The sequence below is a fragment of the Sorex fumeus genome, unplaced genomic scaffold (assembly GCF_029834395.1).
Source record: "Sorex fumeus unplaced genomic scaffold, SorFum_2.1 ptg000020l, whole genome shotgun sequence".
Taxonomy (NCBI): domain Eukaryota; kingdom Metazoa; phylum Chordata; class Mammalia; order Eulipotyphla; family Soricidae; genus Sorex; species Sorex fumeus.
In genome coordinates, this window is record NW_026606077.1 from 3,852,946 (window position 1) to 3,871,901 (window position 18,956).

General features: G+C 40.3%; 1 protein-coding gene across 3 annotated transcripts in view; it reads right to left on the reverse strand.

Moving 5' to 3' along the window:
* Positions 1-2,247: 2,247 nt before the first annotated feature.
* Positions 2,248-18,956, reverse strand: part of HERC4 (HECT and RLD domain containing E3 ubiquitin protein ligase 4) — a 107,772-nt gene continuing 91,063 nt past the window's right edge. For all 3 annotated transcript variants that reach the window (XM_056113404.1, XM_056113403.1, XM_056113405.1), the window contains 4 exons: positions 15,388-15,470; positions 7,677-7,860; positions 5,221-5,323; positions 2,248-3,475 (listed from right to left, as the gene is read on the reverse strand). In XM_056113404.1, the coding sequence (XP_055969379.1) occupies positions 3,267-3,475; positions 5,221-5,323; positions 7,677-7,860; positions 15,388-15,470 (579 nt within the window). In that variant the 3' untranslated portion in view covers positions 2,248-3,266. The remainder of the gene's footprint in view (positions 3,476-5,220; positions 5,324-7,676; positions 7,861-15,387; positions 15,471-18,956) is intronic.

The window sequence follows — 18,956 nt, forward strand, 5'->3', positions numbered from 1 at the left end:
TTGCATGCAGCAGACTGGGACTTGGGCCCTGGCAACCATGTGGTTCCCCCAAGCACCTTCAGGAATGATCCTTGAGCACCACCAGAAACCAAGTAGGGGAGAAAATCCTAGCAAGAGAATCTTATAAGCCTTATAAAGCAGGCTCTCTGAGAAAGCTTGGACTCAGATCTTAGGCGTGTCTCGGTTCTGCTGCTGGGGAATGGTTCAGGATCACGACCACGACCATCCTGTTGTTCCTCGATTGCCTCGAGCAGGCCCCAGTAACATCTCCTTTGTCCTAGCCCTGAGATTTTAAAAAAGTGTCATAATCAAGGCTCTTTCAGGGTTAGGATTGTTACTGGTATTTGGCATACTGGGTACGCCACGGGGAGTTTGCCAGACTCTGCCGTGCGGGCGAGATAGTCTCAGTAGCTTGCCAGGCTCTCCGAGAGGGGCGGAGGAATCGAACCTGGCTCGGCCAGGCTGGCTGCGCGAAAGGCAAACGCCCTACCGCTGTGCTATCGCTCCAGCCCCCAGATGGTAATTTTCTTAAAAAGCAAAAGACGATGAAAAACCTTCAACATTAATTCTGAATCTTCCTGCTGTTAATCTGCTATAATTCTGCATCAATATAGGGAGGGAAATAATATCAGACTTATCTAAATTAAATTTTGTATTCCTATATAAGGTGCTAGGTCCTTTTTATAAATGTCTGTTCAATAAACTCCCATCTGTATTAACCCAAGCTGTTAATTCACAGATCAGCTTCTGAGCACACACGTTATTAAGAAAGCATCTGACACAAAACATCTACAAGTTTAAAATATGAACAATTACTACCCTCAAGGAATGGTTGCATAGGGAGACAGTATGGGCACATGGGCACAAAGGAAGGATGAATGTTGCTTTTGGGGAAAAGTAGGTGAGAATGAGAACATCGTTTCTGGGCTCCCATCTAAAAAAGACATCTATGAGGTGCCATAACTTGTCTTGTTTTGGGGCCTCAAGTACCAGAGTCAAACCAGGGTCAATGGGATACAAGGCCTTAACCCCTGCACCACCTCTCTGGCCCTGTCACCGTAATTTTTTGTTGATTTATGAGCACTTAGCAGTTACTCCCAAGACAGTTCTCAGGCAGGGAATGCTCCTTCAGGAGCCTGTGATACTTGAGATCAAACCCAAGCTTCTTGCAAACAATGTGTATTAACCCTTTGAGCCATTTCCGGCCTGGTACCCTTTAAGTTAAGCTACTTACTACACAGTACAAACCCACACTTTTTTTTCTCCCCCTTTTTACGTCACACCCTGCGATGCACTGGGGTTACTCCTGGTTCATGCACTCAGGAATTACTCCTGGCTGTGCTTGGGGGTCCATATGGGATGCTGGGAATCGAACCCGGGTTGGGCGGCGTGCAAGGCAAACGCCCTACCCACTGTGCTATCACTCCAGCCCCATAACCCAACACACTCTTATCCAAAACCTTGGGCACATTTGAATTTTGGAGTTATAAGTGTTTGAGAACTTTTCAAGGTCTGTATTACACAGCATCCCACGAGGGCCTCAGGGAGCAACTATATCAAGCACAGTAAGTATTCAAACAACCCCTGGGGTCAGGGAGATGGCTCAGGTCAAGCACACGCCTTGCCACATGTGAGGCCCAGAGTTCAATCCACGACAACCCATCGCCCTCATGAGCCCTGTTATTTAAAAAATACATTTATGTCACAGTAAGATACTGCAAATACAGGCATACTTCAGGGAGAGTGCAAGTTCAGTATCAAAATACTGTAAAAAAGCAAAAAATGAATCTCTGGTTTCCCAGCGAATGTAATTTGTTTACAGAATATTAAATGTGCAATAGCATAAAAATACACATTTTTAGTTGAAAATGTTTTATTGCTAAAAAATGCTCACCATCACACGAGCTGTCAGAAAAATAGTACCAACAGACTTGTTCAATGCAGGGTCGCCACAAACCTTCAATTTCTAACAAGTGCAATACTTTTGTGAAGCTCAATAAAATGAGGCATGCCTGTAGTTCCATTTAATGTGATGAACGGCCTTACCAATTCAGATCAGATTCTGATGCAGAAGGAGGTTGTGAATTCGTTTCAGAGTTGTGGATTTAGAATTACAAATAGATGTGTATACTTCTATAAATAAAACTAATTTGTATGGGAATGGTAAGAATCCAAAATTTAAGTGACATTCCCTGAGAAATTACTCTGAAGACTTTTGAACCTTACATGAGAACCACTGAACATTAATTATTAAACCAATAATCTTTATTAAACAGTTTTCACGGCATTTTTAAAATAAATTTAAAAAATAAATATTTGCATTATAGCATAGAGTCACAGGTGTTGCATCAACTTCACTTTTACAATTTAATGACACAAGATAACTAAGCATCAGCACCATTAGATTTTTTTTAAAATTCAAGGAAATAATTCTACAGCACTGAAAATTCTGATTAAGTCCCAACCTGTGGCATGAATAGTTTTGAAAGCTAAAATCCAGTGACTGGTTCTCTTAAAAGTCAATGTTTATCCCTGGCAATTGTAGAGCAAAGTCCTCCCATTACGAAGTATTAAGCTTTCTGATAACATCCCATTTATCAGTAGCATCTCAAGATTCACAAAGAGGAGAAAGAACTGTGAAGTTATTTAGGTTTGCATGAGAACACTGATTCTAGCAAGAAAGCAAAAGACATTTTCATCATGCTAATTTTTTACTTTTATAGGTTCTTATAGTATAAGATTTAAATCATAATTTTAACCCTTATAATTATGGTCAGCTCAATTCAATTACAACCATAGAAACACTACTGGTATCAGAACATAACTATTTTATTACAAAACTTAACATTATTTACAAAATGAAAAAATAATCAAATGACTATTGCAGGTCAAAGTTAAAGACTTTTTACCCAGTGATTGAAGAAAAAAATTAAGCAACGGTTCCATGCACTTACCAGATCACTTGTGAAATATGCAAACCCTTAAAATTCATGTTAGTAAAACTTCAATGTATTCACAATACGTGTGTTTATTGGAAGATGGCAAAAAAAATTTCATGGTTCTGTACAATAAGTTTAATATTAACACAGTCTGTTCATTCATTTTCCTTTAATATTTGGCTTTCATGAATATTCTGAGTATTGAACATTTTGCAAGTAAGAATGATACTGGTACCTTTTGTCACCTTGCTGAATTCATCACCACAAGAAAAACACAAATAATTAGTTTAATGCTTCTGCAGTCAACTGAATGTTGTAACTCCAAAGTTATATTAAACTGAAGCCTTCATTGTGATCTATAGCTTGGATCAGTTTAGATCGTAGAGTTTCTTTTTCTGAGTATTTTGGAAGATCCAGAAGATTAAAACAGGTATGGGAAACAGGAAGGTATTCCTCACCGCCTCCTGTTGACTGGATGACTAGTTTCAAGCTCTTCATGCCAAGGATAGGAATGCGATCGCTACCTGTTAAAAATACTACCGAGAAGAAACAATTATGTAGTCAATCGCTCCTCAACAAAACAGAGTGAGAATCAGGGTATCTACTACACTAACTACACAAAGCTTGGCATTTGACCCTTGCTCTGAATGTGGAAGCTTATCTCAACGATCTGTGGTGGCACAGATTTTGAGACACATCAGTACACTTACACCAATTTTTCTTTAGAAGTGATTTAATTACAACAATTATAAAAGGTAAAGGCCCTCCCGTTGATCGTCGATTTGCTCGAGCGGGCCCAGTAACGTCTCCATCGGAGACTTTGTTGTTACTGTGTCTGACATGTTGAATACGTCACGGGGAGCTTGCCAGGCTCTGCCGTGCAGGCGAGATACTCTCGGTAGCTTGCCGGGCTCTCCAAGAGGGGCGGAGGAATCGAACTCGGGTCGGCCGTGTTGGCTGCGTGCAAGGCAAACGCCCTACCACTGTGCTAATCTTAATTATAACACAAGTGGTGCCTAAAAAATGTTTGATGAATGATTCCCATGATCCACCCCTCCCCCCCAAATACTAGAGCTAATTTATAAATCAAACATAAGATTCCCTTTTGATTTTTTTTCCCTTCTTTGTCTTTTTTAAAAAATTGAGTCTTGGGGTTAGAGAGGGAGTACAATGGGTAGAGAGTTTGCCTTGTATGCAGCCAACATAAATTTGGTCCCCTGATCACTGCCAGGAGTGATCCCTGAGTGCAGAGCCAGAAGCAACCTCTGAGCAATGCCAGGTGTGGCCCCCAAACCAATACACATATATAAACAATACGTATGATGTATATAAAACACACACACACACACACACACACACACACACACACACACACACACTATACATATATATACTGAAGTTCTCCCAATCGTGAACAACTTTGTAACTGGGTATTCTCATGGTGATTCAATAAACATTATTTCAAATTAAAGGAAAAAAAAACCCTAAAAATCCACAATGAATTTCAGGATGGTTTCTGTCATTTTATATAAAAATTGTATTTGGGGAACCAAAGTTCAAATTTAAAAAACTGTCATCCTTATACTATTCAAAAGGAAGCTTCTCCTATCAGTGATCAGAAGGAGACTGAAAAGAAAAAAAAACATTCTTGGCAACAAGAGAAGTATTGAATGCCATGGATGAAGTTAAAGTTCTTCACACTTTTCATTCCCTTGGCACCATCCAGGGAGATGGTAACTATCTCTGGTGCAAGAGTGGTAGTGGAGTGTGGGGAAGGAATAGACTTTAAAATTTCATGGGGGTCCCCCTGGGGAAAAATGCATTTAGAAGCATCTGATTTAAATACAAGGATTTTGAGTTCATCTTTAAATAAGTAAAATTTCAGTTAGAAGATAAGTTTTAAATACATCCAAGACATAGTTATCGATAACAAGTCCTGGAAAAGAACAGTTCTATTTTCTAGAGCAGTTCCCGAAATTCTGCTGTTGGAGTGGAGAATAAAAAGGAAATGAAGACTGAGTGCAGAGGAGCTTTACCCCAAATATTTTTCGTTTACTGTAGTGAGTACTCTAGGATTCTCATTTCAAAGAATTAATTCTACTTGGGGCATTTAGCTTTCAACATAATATGTAATGTGGATTAAGAAGTTTTCAAATTCTAATTGAAAATATAAACAGGGCCAGAGAATAACAATACAACCTATGCAAAGTGAATCAAACTTCTCTGAGAATAAGTTTCTTAGAATTCATTCTTACAAATCACAGGAGTTAGAAATACTTACACAGAAACTGTTTTTTCTTTTCCAATGGTAATTCATGAAATACTTCCCAAAAAATTTTTATTGTAGGATGCTCTGCCCAATATTCCCCTTTATATTCTGTATTCTAAAAGGACAATAAAAATTGTACTTTTATTAATATTGAGAGTTAAACAGATTTTTATATAACTTGAGAGTTAAACAGATTTTTATATAACTTTCCTTTTATTAAAAAAATGGTGAGAGAGTGAGTGAGACAGAGAGAGAGAGAGGGAGGGGACAGAGAGAGAGAGACAGGCTGGGGATGGGGTGGGGGGTGATGGGTAGGAAATTGGGGACACAGGTGCTGGGAAATGGACACTGGTGGAGGGAGGGACGGGTGTTGAAAGAGTGTATGACTGAAACCTAATCAGGAAAAGCTCTGTAGGGGTCAATCTCATGATACAATAAAAATGAATAAACATAAATAAATGATACCAGGAACAACACCCTATTTTCTGTGACAGTTCCCAAGATGACCCCCACTGCTACCTCTTCCTACTCAAATGCTATTTAAATAGTCCCTTTCACAAAGAATAGGTCTTCTGATCTCAGTATGATACTGAAAATATGAGAGATACATTATTTCCGAGTTTAAATCATTAGAAAATTCTGTGGCTTCAGTCTATGACTGAAATTCGGGGGAAAACCAGTTGCTAATTCATGAGCACTCAAACTATAAAGAGGTATTTTTGGTGAGGTATTCCAGTCTTTGACCAATAAGTGTGAATGAGCCTACTTGGAAGGGAATCTCAAATATAAAAGTTGAATTAAGTCCCAATTAATGTGTTGATTATAACCTCATGAATAAACTTCTTCACTGCCGTTCCACAGAAACTGTGAGAGAGTATTGTCATCCTTAAGTTTTAGGCGTAGTCTGCAGCAAAAACTTGTTAGTACTGGAGCAATGTATTAAAAACCACCAACAAAAAACCCTCACAACACTTTTGTAGTCTTACTGCTTATGTAGCAAGTGTATACTTCATAAAAAAATGTCAAGAGGTTTGCTATACCATTTAAATTTCCACTGACAATATATGAAGAGTTTCCAATGATTCAGATCATATATGCTAGCTTATTTATTTAGGGCCACAAACAGCAGAGCTCAGGGCTAGCTTACCAGGGGCTTTGTGTTCAAGGGGCTTTGTGTTCAGTCCTGATGGGCTCAGGGGACCATAAGGGATGCCTGGAATTAAACCCAGGTCAGCCATATGCAGGGCCAGTGACCCACTGTACCAGCTCTCTAGCCCCATGCTAGCTAATTTAATATGTGCACAGTATAAAACAATACAAAAATGCCATGAGAAGCAGATAAGATTACCAAGACGAAAATATTTATAAGTAAACTCTACATATCTTTCTCAAAAGTGAACATATCTTGAACTGTTTTGATGGGGTGCGGGGGGGGGGGGGGGGAATTGGGCCACACCCAGCAGTGCTTGGCACTGTTTCCATTGATGTCAGGGATCTCATCAGGCTTCCTGCATGCAGAGCAGGTCTTCTGCCCAAATCTAGTACTTTTAATTGTTTACTTGAAGAATTAGCAGAGAATTACTTGCATGGAAAAGAAGAGAAAAGGTATTTAAAAAGTTACAAATCTCCCTAGAATTTCCTTTATTATGGTACCAGTCATGAAGTACATAAGCATCATTTATATTCTGCTGAAACAATGGTGAAAAAGGGAAGATCAATTTTTTTAGTGTAGGTTGCCTGATTTTATTTTTTTTTTGGCTTTTTGGGTCACACCAGTGATGCTCAGGGGTTAGTCCTGGCTCTGGAGTCAGGAATTACTCCTGGTGGTGCTCAGGGGACCATATGGGATGCTGGGCCCTGAATTTGGGTCAGCTGTGTGCAAGGCAAATGCCCTGCCTGCCTGCTGTACTACTGCTACAGCCCCAGTAGCGTGCCTAAGATTTGAGGAAGAATGAACAAGCGTTCAACTTCACCAATTCAATTTTCTTCTATCCAGCCACTAATAAAAATGACATTTTCTATGTGATCACCACTACTACCACAAATAGAAAAATACTATCCTTGGTGTTGGAGAGACAGTACAGGTGACAGGGCTCTTGCCTTGCATATAGCTGACCTAAGTTTAATTACCAGCACCACAGAGGATAGGGATTTTGCCTTGAATACAGCTGACCCAAGTTTAGTTCCCAGCACCACACAAGCCTTGCTAGGAGTGACCCTCTGAGCACAGAGCCAAGAGCAAGTCCTGAACACTGCTGATTGTGACCCCCAAAACAAGCAAGCAAATAAAAAAGAAAGAAAAATGCCATACTTAATTCATCCACAAAATTCACTCATGACGGAGTAAAGAGGGACAGTACTTTCACATAAATGAGAGTTAACAGTATAAAACAAAACAGGAATTTGGGGCAAGAATTCTAGCAACAATTTTTCTTCTTAAATAATACCCCAGATTTGTTTTCCCCTACCTTTTCCAATTCCTTCCAATCGTAATTTGTATTTCCAATAACCATTGCTTGTAGCTCGTTAGGCTGGAAGAGCTGAAGCACTTTTCCTCCACAAACCTTATGAAAGCCCGCATGGAAAGCATCAAACAAGGAAGCCACTGATTTGTTGAATATGTAATCCACATAAGCATCAACAAACTCCTGCCTGGAAAAAACAACAAATAGATGCACAAAACATAAATGATAATTTTCCCTGGAGACTGCATATTATATTCCTATTAAAATTTTTCAGTGCTCTTAGCCTTTTCACTACTTATTACAAAACAAAATTTGAGAAGGGATCAAAGGAGACAGTTTTTACGGAGTTTATCATTTGTTACAATTTCAAGTCTAGTATACCTTTGAAGTATTGTAGAATTTATCATTTGCAGCCTTTGTAAGCTATCCCTAAGTAAAATGTCATTTCCTACTAGGAAAAATGATGACGTAAACATCAAAATAATTTTAGATCATCAATTATATACTGCTCTACATGCATACGTTAAGTGATGAAAAGATGAAGAATAAAACATTAGTATTGTACATAAACCTTTATATTTGATTTCTCAATCTTTCTCAGTACCGACCCGAGCCCCTCTAGTCATGTTCCCTCGGAAAGATTTTAATGCTATTGTATAGATACAGCGTCCCTCTGAAGGCTGTGTGGGTCAGTGTCTGATGGAGAAGCGTGGGATGACAAGTGTCCACTCCCTCTTGGCCTTTCTCTGGTCCCTTCCCCTAGGGCCGTAGCTGATAAACCAAGAGCACTTCTGTGGCTTGTTTGCTCTTGGGTGTGATGTGGTCGTCTTTACTGTTATTTGACGGGAGATTATAACTTATTTCTGACTTCTGAGTACCTCATAGTCAGGAGCTTGTGGTCTGATGTGGTGGCCCTCAGTCATTCGTGCTTGTTTCCCTTTAAATAAATTAAAATTAAAAAGCAAACGGTCCTAAAGTTCGTATGGAACTACAGAAGACAGTGAGTGAATAGTCAAACTAATCTTGAGGAAGAGAATAAAGCTGGTGGATACATATTCCTTGATATTTCTAGGGTTATACTAAAACAATATGGTCTTAGTGCAAAAACAAATGTTGACCAATAAAACAATAAATAACTCCGAAATAAACCTACACATCCAAAGTCATTTAATTTATGACAAAGCAATCAAGAATATACAATAAAATGGACAAACTCTGCAGGATATAGTGTTGGAAAAACTGGATGACCACATGCAAAAGAATAAAACTAGAAAATAAAGGAATTTTAGACATGATTTCATTTTTTTGTTTTTTTTGCTTTTTGGGTCACACCAGGCGATGCACAGGGGTTATTCCTGGCTCATGCACTCAGGAATTACTCCTGGTGGTGCTCGGGGGACCATATGGGATGCTGGGAATCGAACCCGGGTCAGCTGCATGCAAGGCAAACACCCTACCCGCTGTGCTATCGCTCCAGCCCCGATTTCATTAAGTTTTTAAAAAATTATAGTATCTAGCAGTACAGCATTTATTTGCCTTGCATGCAGCAGGCCTGGCCGACCCAGGTTCGATTCCTCCGCCCCTCTCGGAGAGCCCGGCAAGCTACCGAGAGTATCTCGCTCGCACGGCAGAGCCTGGCAAGCTCCCCGTGACGTATTCGACATGCCAAACACAGTAACAACAAGTCTCACAATGGAGACGTTACTGGGCCCACTCGAGCAAATTGATGAACAATGGGAGGACAGTGCTACAGTGCTATACAGATCCAGCCAACTCTGCTCTTAATTCACCAACTGTAACTGAATATTCATGTTTATACATAGACTGCTATCTCTGTCATAGAATCTCCTTTTAGCTTTTACATTTTCTTATGTAAATAAATGCAGTGAAGTTAAATGTTTAGGAACTCCACCTTTTAATTTTACTTTTTTGAGTCACACCCGTCAATGCACAGGGGTTACTCCTGGCTCATGCATTCAGGAATAACTCCTGGCGGTGCTCGGGGGACCCATATGGGATGCTGGGAATCAAACCTGCAAGGCAAACGCCCTACCCGCTACGCTATCACTCCAGGCCCCCACATTTTAATTTTGCACAAAAACTAACCATTGTGATCCCTCATTTGTTACTGATAATTTTAAACTGAATATACAAAAATAAAGAAATAAAAAGTCCATTGTAAAACAGAAAAATGGGAGAGCCTACGAACACCATATCCACTAGGTTCTGCTAAGAGTAACTTGGGGACATATAATTTTATAATTAACCTAGTTATAAAATCAAATTTATCTGGGGCCAGGTAGTTCAAGAGGTAGGGGCTTAGCTTGTGTGTAGCTGACGTGGGTTTGCGGGGTTACTCCTGAGCACAAAACCAGGAACAGTCACCAAGCATCAACAGGTTTGGTCCCCAAACCCAAACCACTCCCCCAGCAAAAAAAAAAAAATCAAATTTATCTAACTACACTAAATTATTTTTGTGTCACACCCAGCCGTGCTGGGGGATCAAATGTGACACCAGAGACTAAGCCAGAGTTGGCCTGAAGCTATCTCTCTTCAGCACATAGTTACATCTCTTAAGCAAAAAGAACTACATCATTTTATGTGGTAATACATTCTTCATGAGCAATATGTTTATTATCTAACTAGGCAGTATAAAGGTAAAAATTATTAAAATTACTTCTGATATAAATTTTTAAACTTTAAAATCACTTTATATAAATCGACTTTATATAATTAAAATTTATAATTAAAAGCAAAAATACCTAATTTTTCACATTATTTTTAAAATAGGCATTATTTTTTTTCAAAGTAAAACATGCAGTTTTTAATGTCAAATAGTAATAATTAAAAAAGCTACGTGCCGCCAGCAGATCAATCTGTACCTGTGAGGCGAGTGCATCAGCAGCCTCATGGCGCCTTCAGACCTCCAGATACCCCAAAATTGCTGCTGTGCCTTTGGCCAGACCCCAAAATCTTGGGGCAAAGTTTACCAAGAAAGTAAACGGCCAAAAGTTAGGTATGTGGGAAACACACCCACAAACCACCTCCGGCTCAGCTATATAATTGGAGACATGGCCTCTCTGGTTCCTGCTCGAACTGCTTAACTCTGGGATCTGGCCATGATCCCAGAGACTCAGAAACGAATCTCAGAACCCAGCGGCTTTTGGCAGAAATGCGTCCGGACCCCGCAGTAGATTACTGTCGCCGGGCCACTCCAGGGGGGAAAGGGAGCTGTCCCTCCGCCTGCTCCCTCTTGGTGGCTTGGTGGCAGCCATCCTCCAGAAGCACTGGACCGTCAGGTTTGGTCCGGGTGACAAGACACCCGGAGCCTCATGGGATGGGGGTGGAGCCGGCCCTTTCCCCACTCCGTCCCAATGAGACCCCAAGTCGCCACCCACGAACGGCCTGTCTGGCTCCTGATCAAGCTGCTTCACGGCCATGATCCAAGAGACTCAGGAACAAATATCAGAACCCAGCAGGTTTTGGCAAGAAATCCCCCCAGATTTGTTAAAATTTCAAAATCGCGCGGCCACTACAGCAGCCACGTGACATCATATGTTATTCATAACCAGCAACAGAAAACAAATTGTCTACTGTTGCATTTTCTGCAGATCTGAGTGTTGGGGTAAAATCCCAAATAATAATGGTGGGTCTGGTGTCAAAATATTGAATGTAATCGAAGTAGAGAGTAATATGGAAATCATCTGCCCCGCAGGTAGGGGGAGGGTGTGGTATGGGGGTATACTGGGGTTTTTGGGGGTGGAGAATGGGCACTGGTGTTTCATTGTATGACCGAGACTTAAACCCGAAAGCTTTGTAACTGCTCTCACAGTGATTCAATAAATAAAATTATAAAATATGGAAAGAAAAGGGTGGACTTCATGCACAGTTCAATCAGCCTAATCAGTGGCTGAATAAATAGCAGCACTCTTACATAAAAAAAATAAATAAAAAATAAAAAAGCCAGTATTCATTGGGCACATGTAGATGCTATTTCAACATATTAAAATTTTTTGCTTGATTTAATCCTGAAAATAATCTCACACAGTAGGTATAATTCATCTTATTCTACAAAAAGGGGAGATTGAGACATACAGAAATGAACTAATTTACTTAAAGTCATACAACTTCTAAGCAGAATCAGAATTATAATGACTGAGATCAAGTCTGTGGCAACGGTCTTATTAGTTAGCTTGATTAAAAAAAAAAATCTAACAAAATTAAAAGAAACAAATCCTAGGGGCCAGAGCGATAGTATAGTGGGTAGGGCATTTGCCCTGCACACCGCCAGCCTGGTTCGATCCCCAGCATCCCATATGGTCCCCCAAGCACCACCAGGAATGATTCCTGAGTGCAGTCAGGAGTAACATGAGCATTGCAGGGTGTGACCCCCCCAAAAAAGCCAATAAAATAAAATGAAATAATAAAAGCAGCAAATTTTGTGTCCTGTAGCAGAAATTCCCATTTGAAGATAACTATATTAAATACTTTTGCATTGTTAAGGGTTTATCTCACAGTGACTCAACACAAAATTAAAAAAATAAATCCTTTTGCTTCTTATAGTTACCTTCAAACTTTAACAGTATAATTCTACTGTTAATCACTTATCAACTTAAAATATTACCTAATCTACTGGAATATCTACTATTAAAGGTGAGGATTTACCTCTCATTGACTTGCTCCATCTCACATTATAATTTCAGGGCTGATGGTCATTGCTAACACTGTGATCGGGAGCTGGAGAGATAGTGCAGTGGGAAAGGCATTTGCCTTGCATGCTGCCAACTTGGATTCGACCCCAGCATCCCATATGGTCCTCTGAGCACTGCAAGGGGACCTAAATTCCTGAGTGCAGAGCCAGGAGTAGCCACCCCTGAGCACTGCCAGGTGGGTGGCGAAGAACCAAAACACCATGATTATAATAAATGTTCACAATTAAGCTATAGGTTATTCTGTAGTGACATGAATGAGAAGGCGGGGGTGCATCTTGGCAAACACATGGCAGCGTCCAGGGACAGGATCAGCTGGCTTAAGTGTCTTAGCCCCTGTCCTATTTCTCTAGCCCTTAGATGACCATTTCTTCTTGAAAGAACTATTAATTTCTCTTTGTTCTTGATTTCACTTGATATTTCATTCTAATTAAAATGAATAAATTGATTTTTGATAAACTTATTTGACATTTAAAACATTTTGGTATTTTTGGTACTTAAATTTTGATATTTAAAGAATCTCTTTGCAGAGGTTGACCCTATATTGCAATGATCCTCTTTTTGTTAATCCTGTATCTTCATTTTTCCACATTTTCTCAATTTATCCTCCAGTTTAACTACCTGAAAAAAAACACACTGAAAGTAAACAGCCTGAGCACATAGAGAAACCATGCAAGAACATGCTTTCTTGTTTTAAAACCATCCCTCTCCAGTTCCCTTCGATACTGCTGAAGGCTGCCCTCTCGTGGCTGTGGTGCGCACGCATTTTTAGCTGTGGCACTTGAGAGGGATGGTAGCACCGGTTCTGATGCCTCCACACTCAGCCGCAGTGCTCCCAAGGCTTATTAAATTCCTTTAGTTGTGGTGTCTGTGTGTTTCACTGTGGGTCTTACTTCTTGGCCATGTCACTCACACAGTTTTGTTCAGCTGTGATATTCGCTGGTGGTTACACCCTAAAAATATTCTTCTATACTCACATACATACATCTTTTCTTTTTTGCTCAGGGGTTACTCTCATGCACTCAGGAATTACCCCTGGCGGTGCTCGGGGGACCATATGGGATGCTGGGAATCGAACTCAGGTCGGCCAGGGCTGGCTGCCTGCAAGGCAAACGCCCTACCTGCTGTCTATCACTCCAGCCCCTCACATACATATATCTTTGACAATTTAATTTAAAATGATCGCACAGGCCTTGATTTTGATAGCTTCAGTGTCATTATTTATTCTGTTTGTTTTGCTGCAACATTCAGTGATACTGGGACCCATGCAGTGAAGGGCTCTGGAATATAAAGCATGTTTTTACATTCTTTGAAATGTAAAAAATTACATACTTTTACCAGTTCTTTGAACTATCTCTCAGACCCTTCAATGGCATTTTTGCAAACCTAATGTCAGATTCTTAATTATTATTATTATTATTTTTGCACTTTGCGTCGTACCCAGCCGTGCACAGGGGTTACTCCTGGTGGTGCTCAGGGGACCATATGGGATGCTGGGAATCAAACCCGGGTCAGCCCACGTGCAAGGCAAACGCCCTACCCGCGGTACTACTGCTCCAGCCCCTAATTCTTTGTATATTGTCTGCTCTTTGCATCCTGGAAGATTTCAGTTACCCTTCTCTTTCAGATTTCTGGAATTTTCGTGTATTTTGCCTTTGGTGTGCATTTGTTAAATGTAATATTCCCCCCACCCCTCCTGCCCCCCAGATACATACAATACAGTTTTTCATCTTAAACAGCATATCATTAAGTTTTGGAGTTTCTTGGTACCACTGTCAAATTGCCTTTAAACCATAATTTTTTTTTGTTTTAATACGTATGGTAGTCATCTGTCTGAGGATACTAATTTTTAATTTCTTTTGAAGCTTTGACTTCATCCTAGAGTTTCTTGTTCTTTGGTTTTTGACTGTTTCAGTTTTTCCATTGACCTCTGGCCATTCATTCATACTTAAGTTACTTTACAAAAAGAAAAATCCTCCAAACATACAGTGTAACTGCAGCTAACTGCAGAATCTCAGTCTTCCTCTTTTCTTCAGCCCCTGGCTGTGCATACCAGTCCTCAAATTCACAGTCTCTTTTAATTAAGTCTTTTCGGAAGGTAGATTTCTGGTTTTCAGTTCACCGTTGAGAGGTGAAATTGCTAGATTACTGGTATAAGCAAAGCGGTATTCTTTTTTCTTTTGGTTCTGTTTTGTTTGAGGACAACACCCAGCTGTGCTCCAGGCTTACTCTTGGCTCTGCACTCAGGGATCACTCCAAGTAGGGATTGGGGACCATACTGGGTGCTGGAGGATCAAACCCAGGTTCAGTAATGTGCACGGCAAGCATCTTACCCACTATCCCAGGGAAAGCAGAATTCTAACTGCTTGGACATCAATTTTTGGCTCCAGCTCCACTCATACACATTCTAGTTTGTTTTACTGTACTCAATGCCTGAGCCTTTGCTCTGTACTAAGAACTGGCTCCTTCAAGTTCATTTTATGGCTAACGGCGATCTCTGGTTGGCTACCATGGTTTGCAGTTTCTTAAAATGTTTGCGCTGTCTTCTCTTTCCCTTTACTTTATTCTTGTTTATGGTTTTCGTTGCTGCTGCTGTAGTTGTGTTCTGTCACACCCAGCAATGTTCACAGCTCAGGGGACCCCTGGCAGTGTTCAAGGAACAACACGGGATGCCGTGCATCAAACCTGGGTCAATAACATGCAAAGCAAGCACTCTACCCGCTGCGTTCCGCCAAATGGCGCCGCCAATCGCACTGTTTTCTTCTTTCAACTTTAGGTGTTGGCCTTGAAGCCAGGTCTTATACTTGCATAAGGCTTTGCCAACGAGCGAATCACTTTCTTCGTTTCTGTTTTTGAATCCCTTTATTGTTTCAAAAGGACTTCAAGGAAAAAAGGCAAATTATTCACAAGTTTTATCCAGTAAAAAAGTTGGGACCTGTTTCTAAATAACAAAACTTCCTACTAAATTCTTCTGACTCCCTTCGATTCGGGTACAATTCACTCACCGATTCTGTTTGTTAACGGCCGTGTCTGCACCATTGGGAACCAGCTCCTTCACTTCTGTCGCACCAAAGTTTTCCACTGTGATCTATTAATTTATTTGAAGAAAGTCAATGTCAGACTCAAATTTACTATGTTACTTTAATAACTTATTAAACACTATGTTTATCATTGAATATAAGAATAAGTCTGAGGTTAAATTCTACCATAAACTTAATTGTGAATTTTAATCTGTAACTAGAAATTTTCATTCTACTAATAGCTTTAAATTCTAAATGCTTTCAAATTGATTATAAATTTCCAAGTGTTTCACTAGTTAAGAACAAGAAATATGAATGCTGATTGTACAAAAACTTTACGATGATCGTTATAGTAGTAAAATATTAGAAAGGATATATTTTTAGGCAAAAAATAGAATCCAAGAGTGAGAATGCATTCACCTTAGAGGAATCATGATTTCCATATGACAACTGCTGTTTTTGTATTCCTTGTAATCTGCTTTGTAAATCTGATCCCATTTTTTAATTATGCCATTACTTTGGCTTTAAAAGTTATTTTTATTTTAATCATTAATTATTTTGCGGTTTCAAGTATAAACTCTCTACCACCGAGCCACATCCCTGGCTGGACAATTAGGTATTTTGAAACCATTTCCCTTACTAAGTCTTTCCTGTAAAATTACTATTCCCATCTTTGCATTATTTCTCTCTTCCATAAGAAAAACTTTTTTTTAATAACACTATGATTGAAGTAGGATGAAAAGAGAATTGAATCCCTGCTTTAGAGTTTACTGTCAAATAAAGAGAAATGTTGTAGATGGGTCTTCAAAAACTAGAAACTGAGCTTCCACATGACCCTGCAATACCACTTCTGGGAATATATCCTGAGAGTGTGAAGAGGTACTGTAGAAATGACATCTGCACCTGTATGTTCACTGCAGCAGTGTTCACAATAGCCAGACTCTGGAAACAACCTGAATGCCCGAGAACAGATGACTGGATAAAGAAACTATAGCACATCTACACAATGGAATACTGTTCAGTTGTTAGGAAAGATGAAGTCAGTCATAAAATCTGCTTATGAGTGGATGGACATGGAGAGTATCATGCTAAGTGAAATGAGTCAGAAAGAGAGGGACAGACACAGAATGACTGCACTCATTTGTGGAATATAAAGTAACAGAATGGGAGATGAACACCCAAAGATAACAGAGAAAAGGGCCGGGAGGATCGCTCCACAGCTTGGAAGCCAGCCTCACTTGCTGGGGGAGAAGGCAACTGGAATAGAGAAGGGATCACTAAGACAATGATGGCTGGAGGAATCATTCGGGATGGGAGATGTGTGCTGGAAGAAGATAAAGGAACCAACACGATAACCGTTCAGTTATACAGATATACAGATTTTGCAAACCATAATGCCGAAAAGTAGAGAGAGTGAGTATGGGGTAAATTGTCTGTAATGGAGGTGGGGGGAGTGCTGGAAAGGGAGGGGTATATACTGGGACACTGGTGGTGGAGGATGTGCACTGGTGGAGGGATGAGTTTTTGATCATTGTGTGACTGAAACTCAAACACGAAAGCTTTGTAAATTATTTCATGGTGATTCAATTAAACAAAAAAAAGAGAGAAATGTTGTATGTAAAGAACTTATTACACTAAAATAATGCAATAGACATAAACAAAATCAGACCAAAGAGGAAAAAAATTACTTCTAATTGGAGGAAGTATAGAAGACCTTGAAGAAAATCAGATGAAAATCACCTGAAAGAATGAGTAGGGATTTGAAAAATTAAAAAGGGTAAGACCTCTGAGCATACAGAGAGAACTAAAGAACAGATAATAAAAAAGAAACAAAAACCCAAAAACTGTGATCCTAAGAAACCATTAAGGCTACTAAATGACATGACAAAATCTAGTGTGAAAAGACAGAATGAAGTGGGAAAGAGAGTTCACAGATGGTTTTGAAGCTTATTCTAAGACTATTATTCCGTAAGCAATAAAAAGTTACTGAAAATTTCTAGTCAACAAATGGTACTTAGCAGGCTAGAGGGATACTGCAGTGGGTAAGGCGTTTGCCTTGAGCAGGCTGACTTGAATTGAATCCCCAGCATCCCGTATGGTCTGCTGAGCACTACCAAGACCAGTTTCTAAGTACAGAGCCAGGAGCAATCCCTGAGCATTGCCGGGTGTGGCCCCAAATTTTAAAAGGTACTGAGAAGAAGGGCGGACCCAGGTTCAATTCCTCCGCCCCTCTTGGAGAGCCTGGCAAGCTACTGAGAGTGTCTCGCCTGCAAAGCCTGGCAAGCTACTCCAGACATATTCATATGCTAAACACAGTAACAAGTCTCACAATGAAGACGTTACTGGGCCCGCTCGAGCAAATCGATGAACAACGGGAGGACAGTGCTACAGTGCTACTGAGAAGAAACGCTTGAATCAGTATAGATTTTGAGGATGTTAGTAGATGGTAATAAATCTGATAACTGATAACAGTTGAAACAGACTGAAATGGTTTGAAATTGAAATGATAAATGAAGACTTAAAGATATGAGGCCTGGTGTGCAAACAGCAGCCTCCCTAGTAGAATTGATAGCATTTTACTTGTATAGGTGTCCCCCAGGGACCTTGGAGAAAGCCCCTTGCGGTGGTGAACATTCCTGACTGTCCTTAGACTGTCCCAAATGAAGGGTATTCAGGGTCCCTTTGGAAAGACCCAGACTGGACATAGTGATCAGATCCACACTGGTCAAGTCACCATGTCCATTCATCCAAGTAATGGAACAAGGAGCATGTGACTGAGATTCTATGTAGGGCCAAATCCAAATTCGATACCAGAATATACAATTTCTAAGAAATTTAATATGGATGAAGACACAGTAGTTGAAAAGTTGCTTAATCCAGATGATTCTGGGTTCAAATACACTCCTAATCATGGATCCCTGGACAAATGGTGTGCCCTACACTCAAGAGAGCCTCAAAGAAACTCACTGTTCAGTCACCTGACTCATAAAATCTAGTTCCTCTGCAAAACCACAATAAAAATGATAACTAATATGCATAAAAGTCAACAGAAAAGGAAAACGGAAATTCCATAGCAAGAAGAAATAGTCCAACTGTAAAATCAATTTTTCTCATTTTAAATCTACCATTTGTTTTGTTGGCATGGGCGTCCGAAGATGGCGATTTCCACTAAATTTCTCTGTTTCATGGACACTACTTCCACTACCCAGCCGTCGCCACACTCCAGGACGCTTTCCGGACCCGCGCGGCAGCTCCGGCCGAGACCCACGCACAACTGAAGACCCACAGAACAAGGTAAGCGGAACTCTCTGAGACCTTGGACTCCAGGCTCGGCAGACCCAGGGACAGAGCTTCTCTGCTTGCTCCCACCACCACAGGTGACAAAGGGATTCTAATTAGGAGCCCCACCCTACCCTGCCCTGTCTGCTTCCATCAACCACCCAGGGATCGAATTGTGCACAGGAGACCCACCCTACCCAGATAAATATCCCACTGGCAGACTTCCACTCTCGACACTACTTCCACTACCCAGCCGTCGCCACACTCCAGGACGC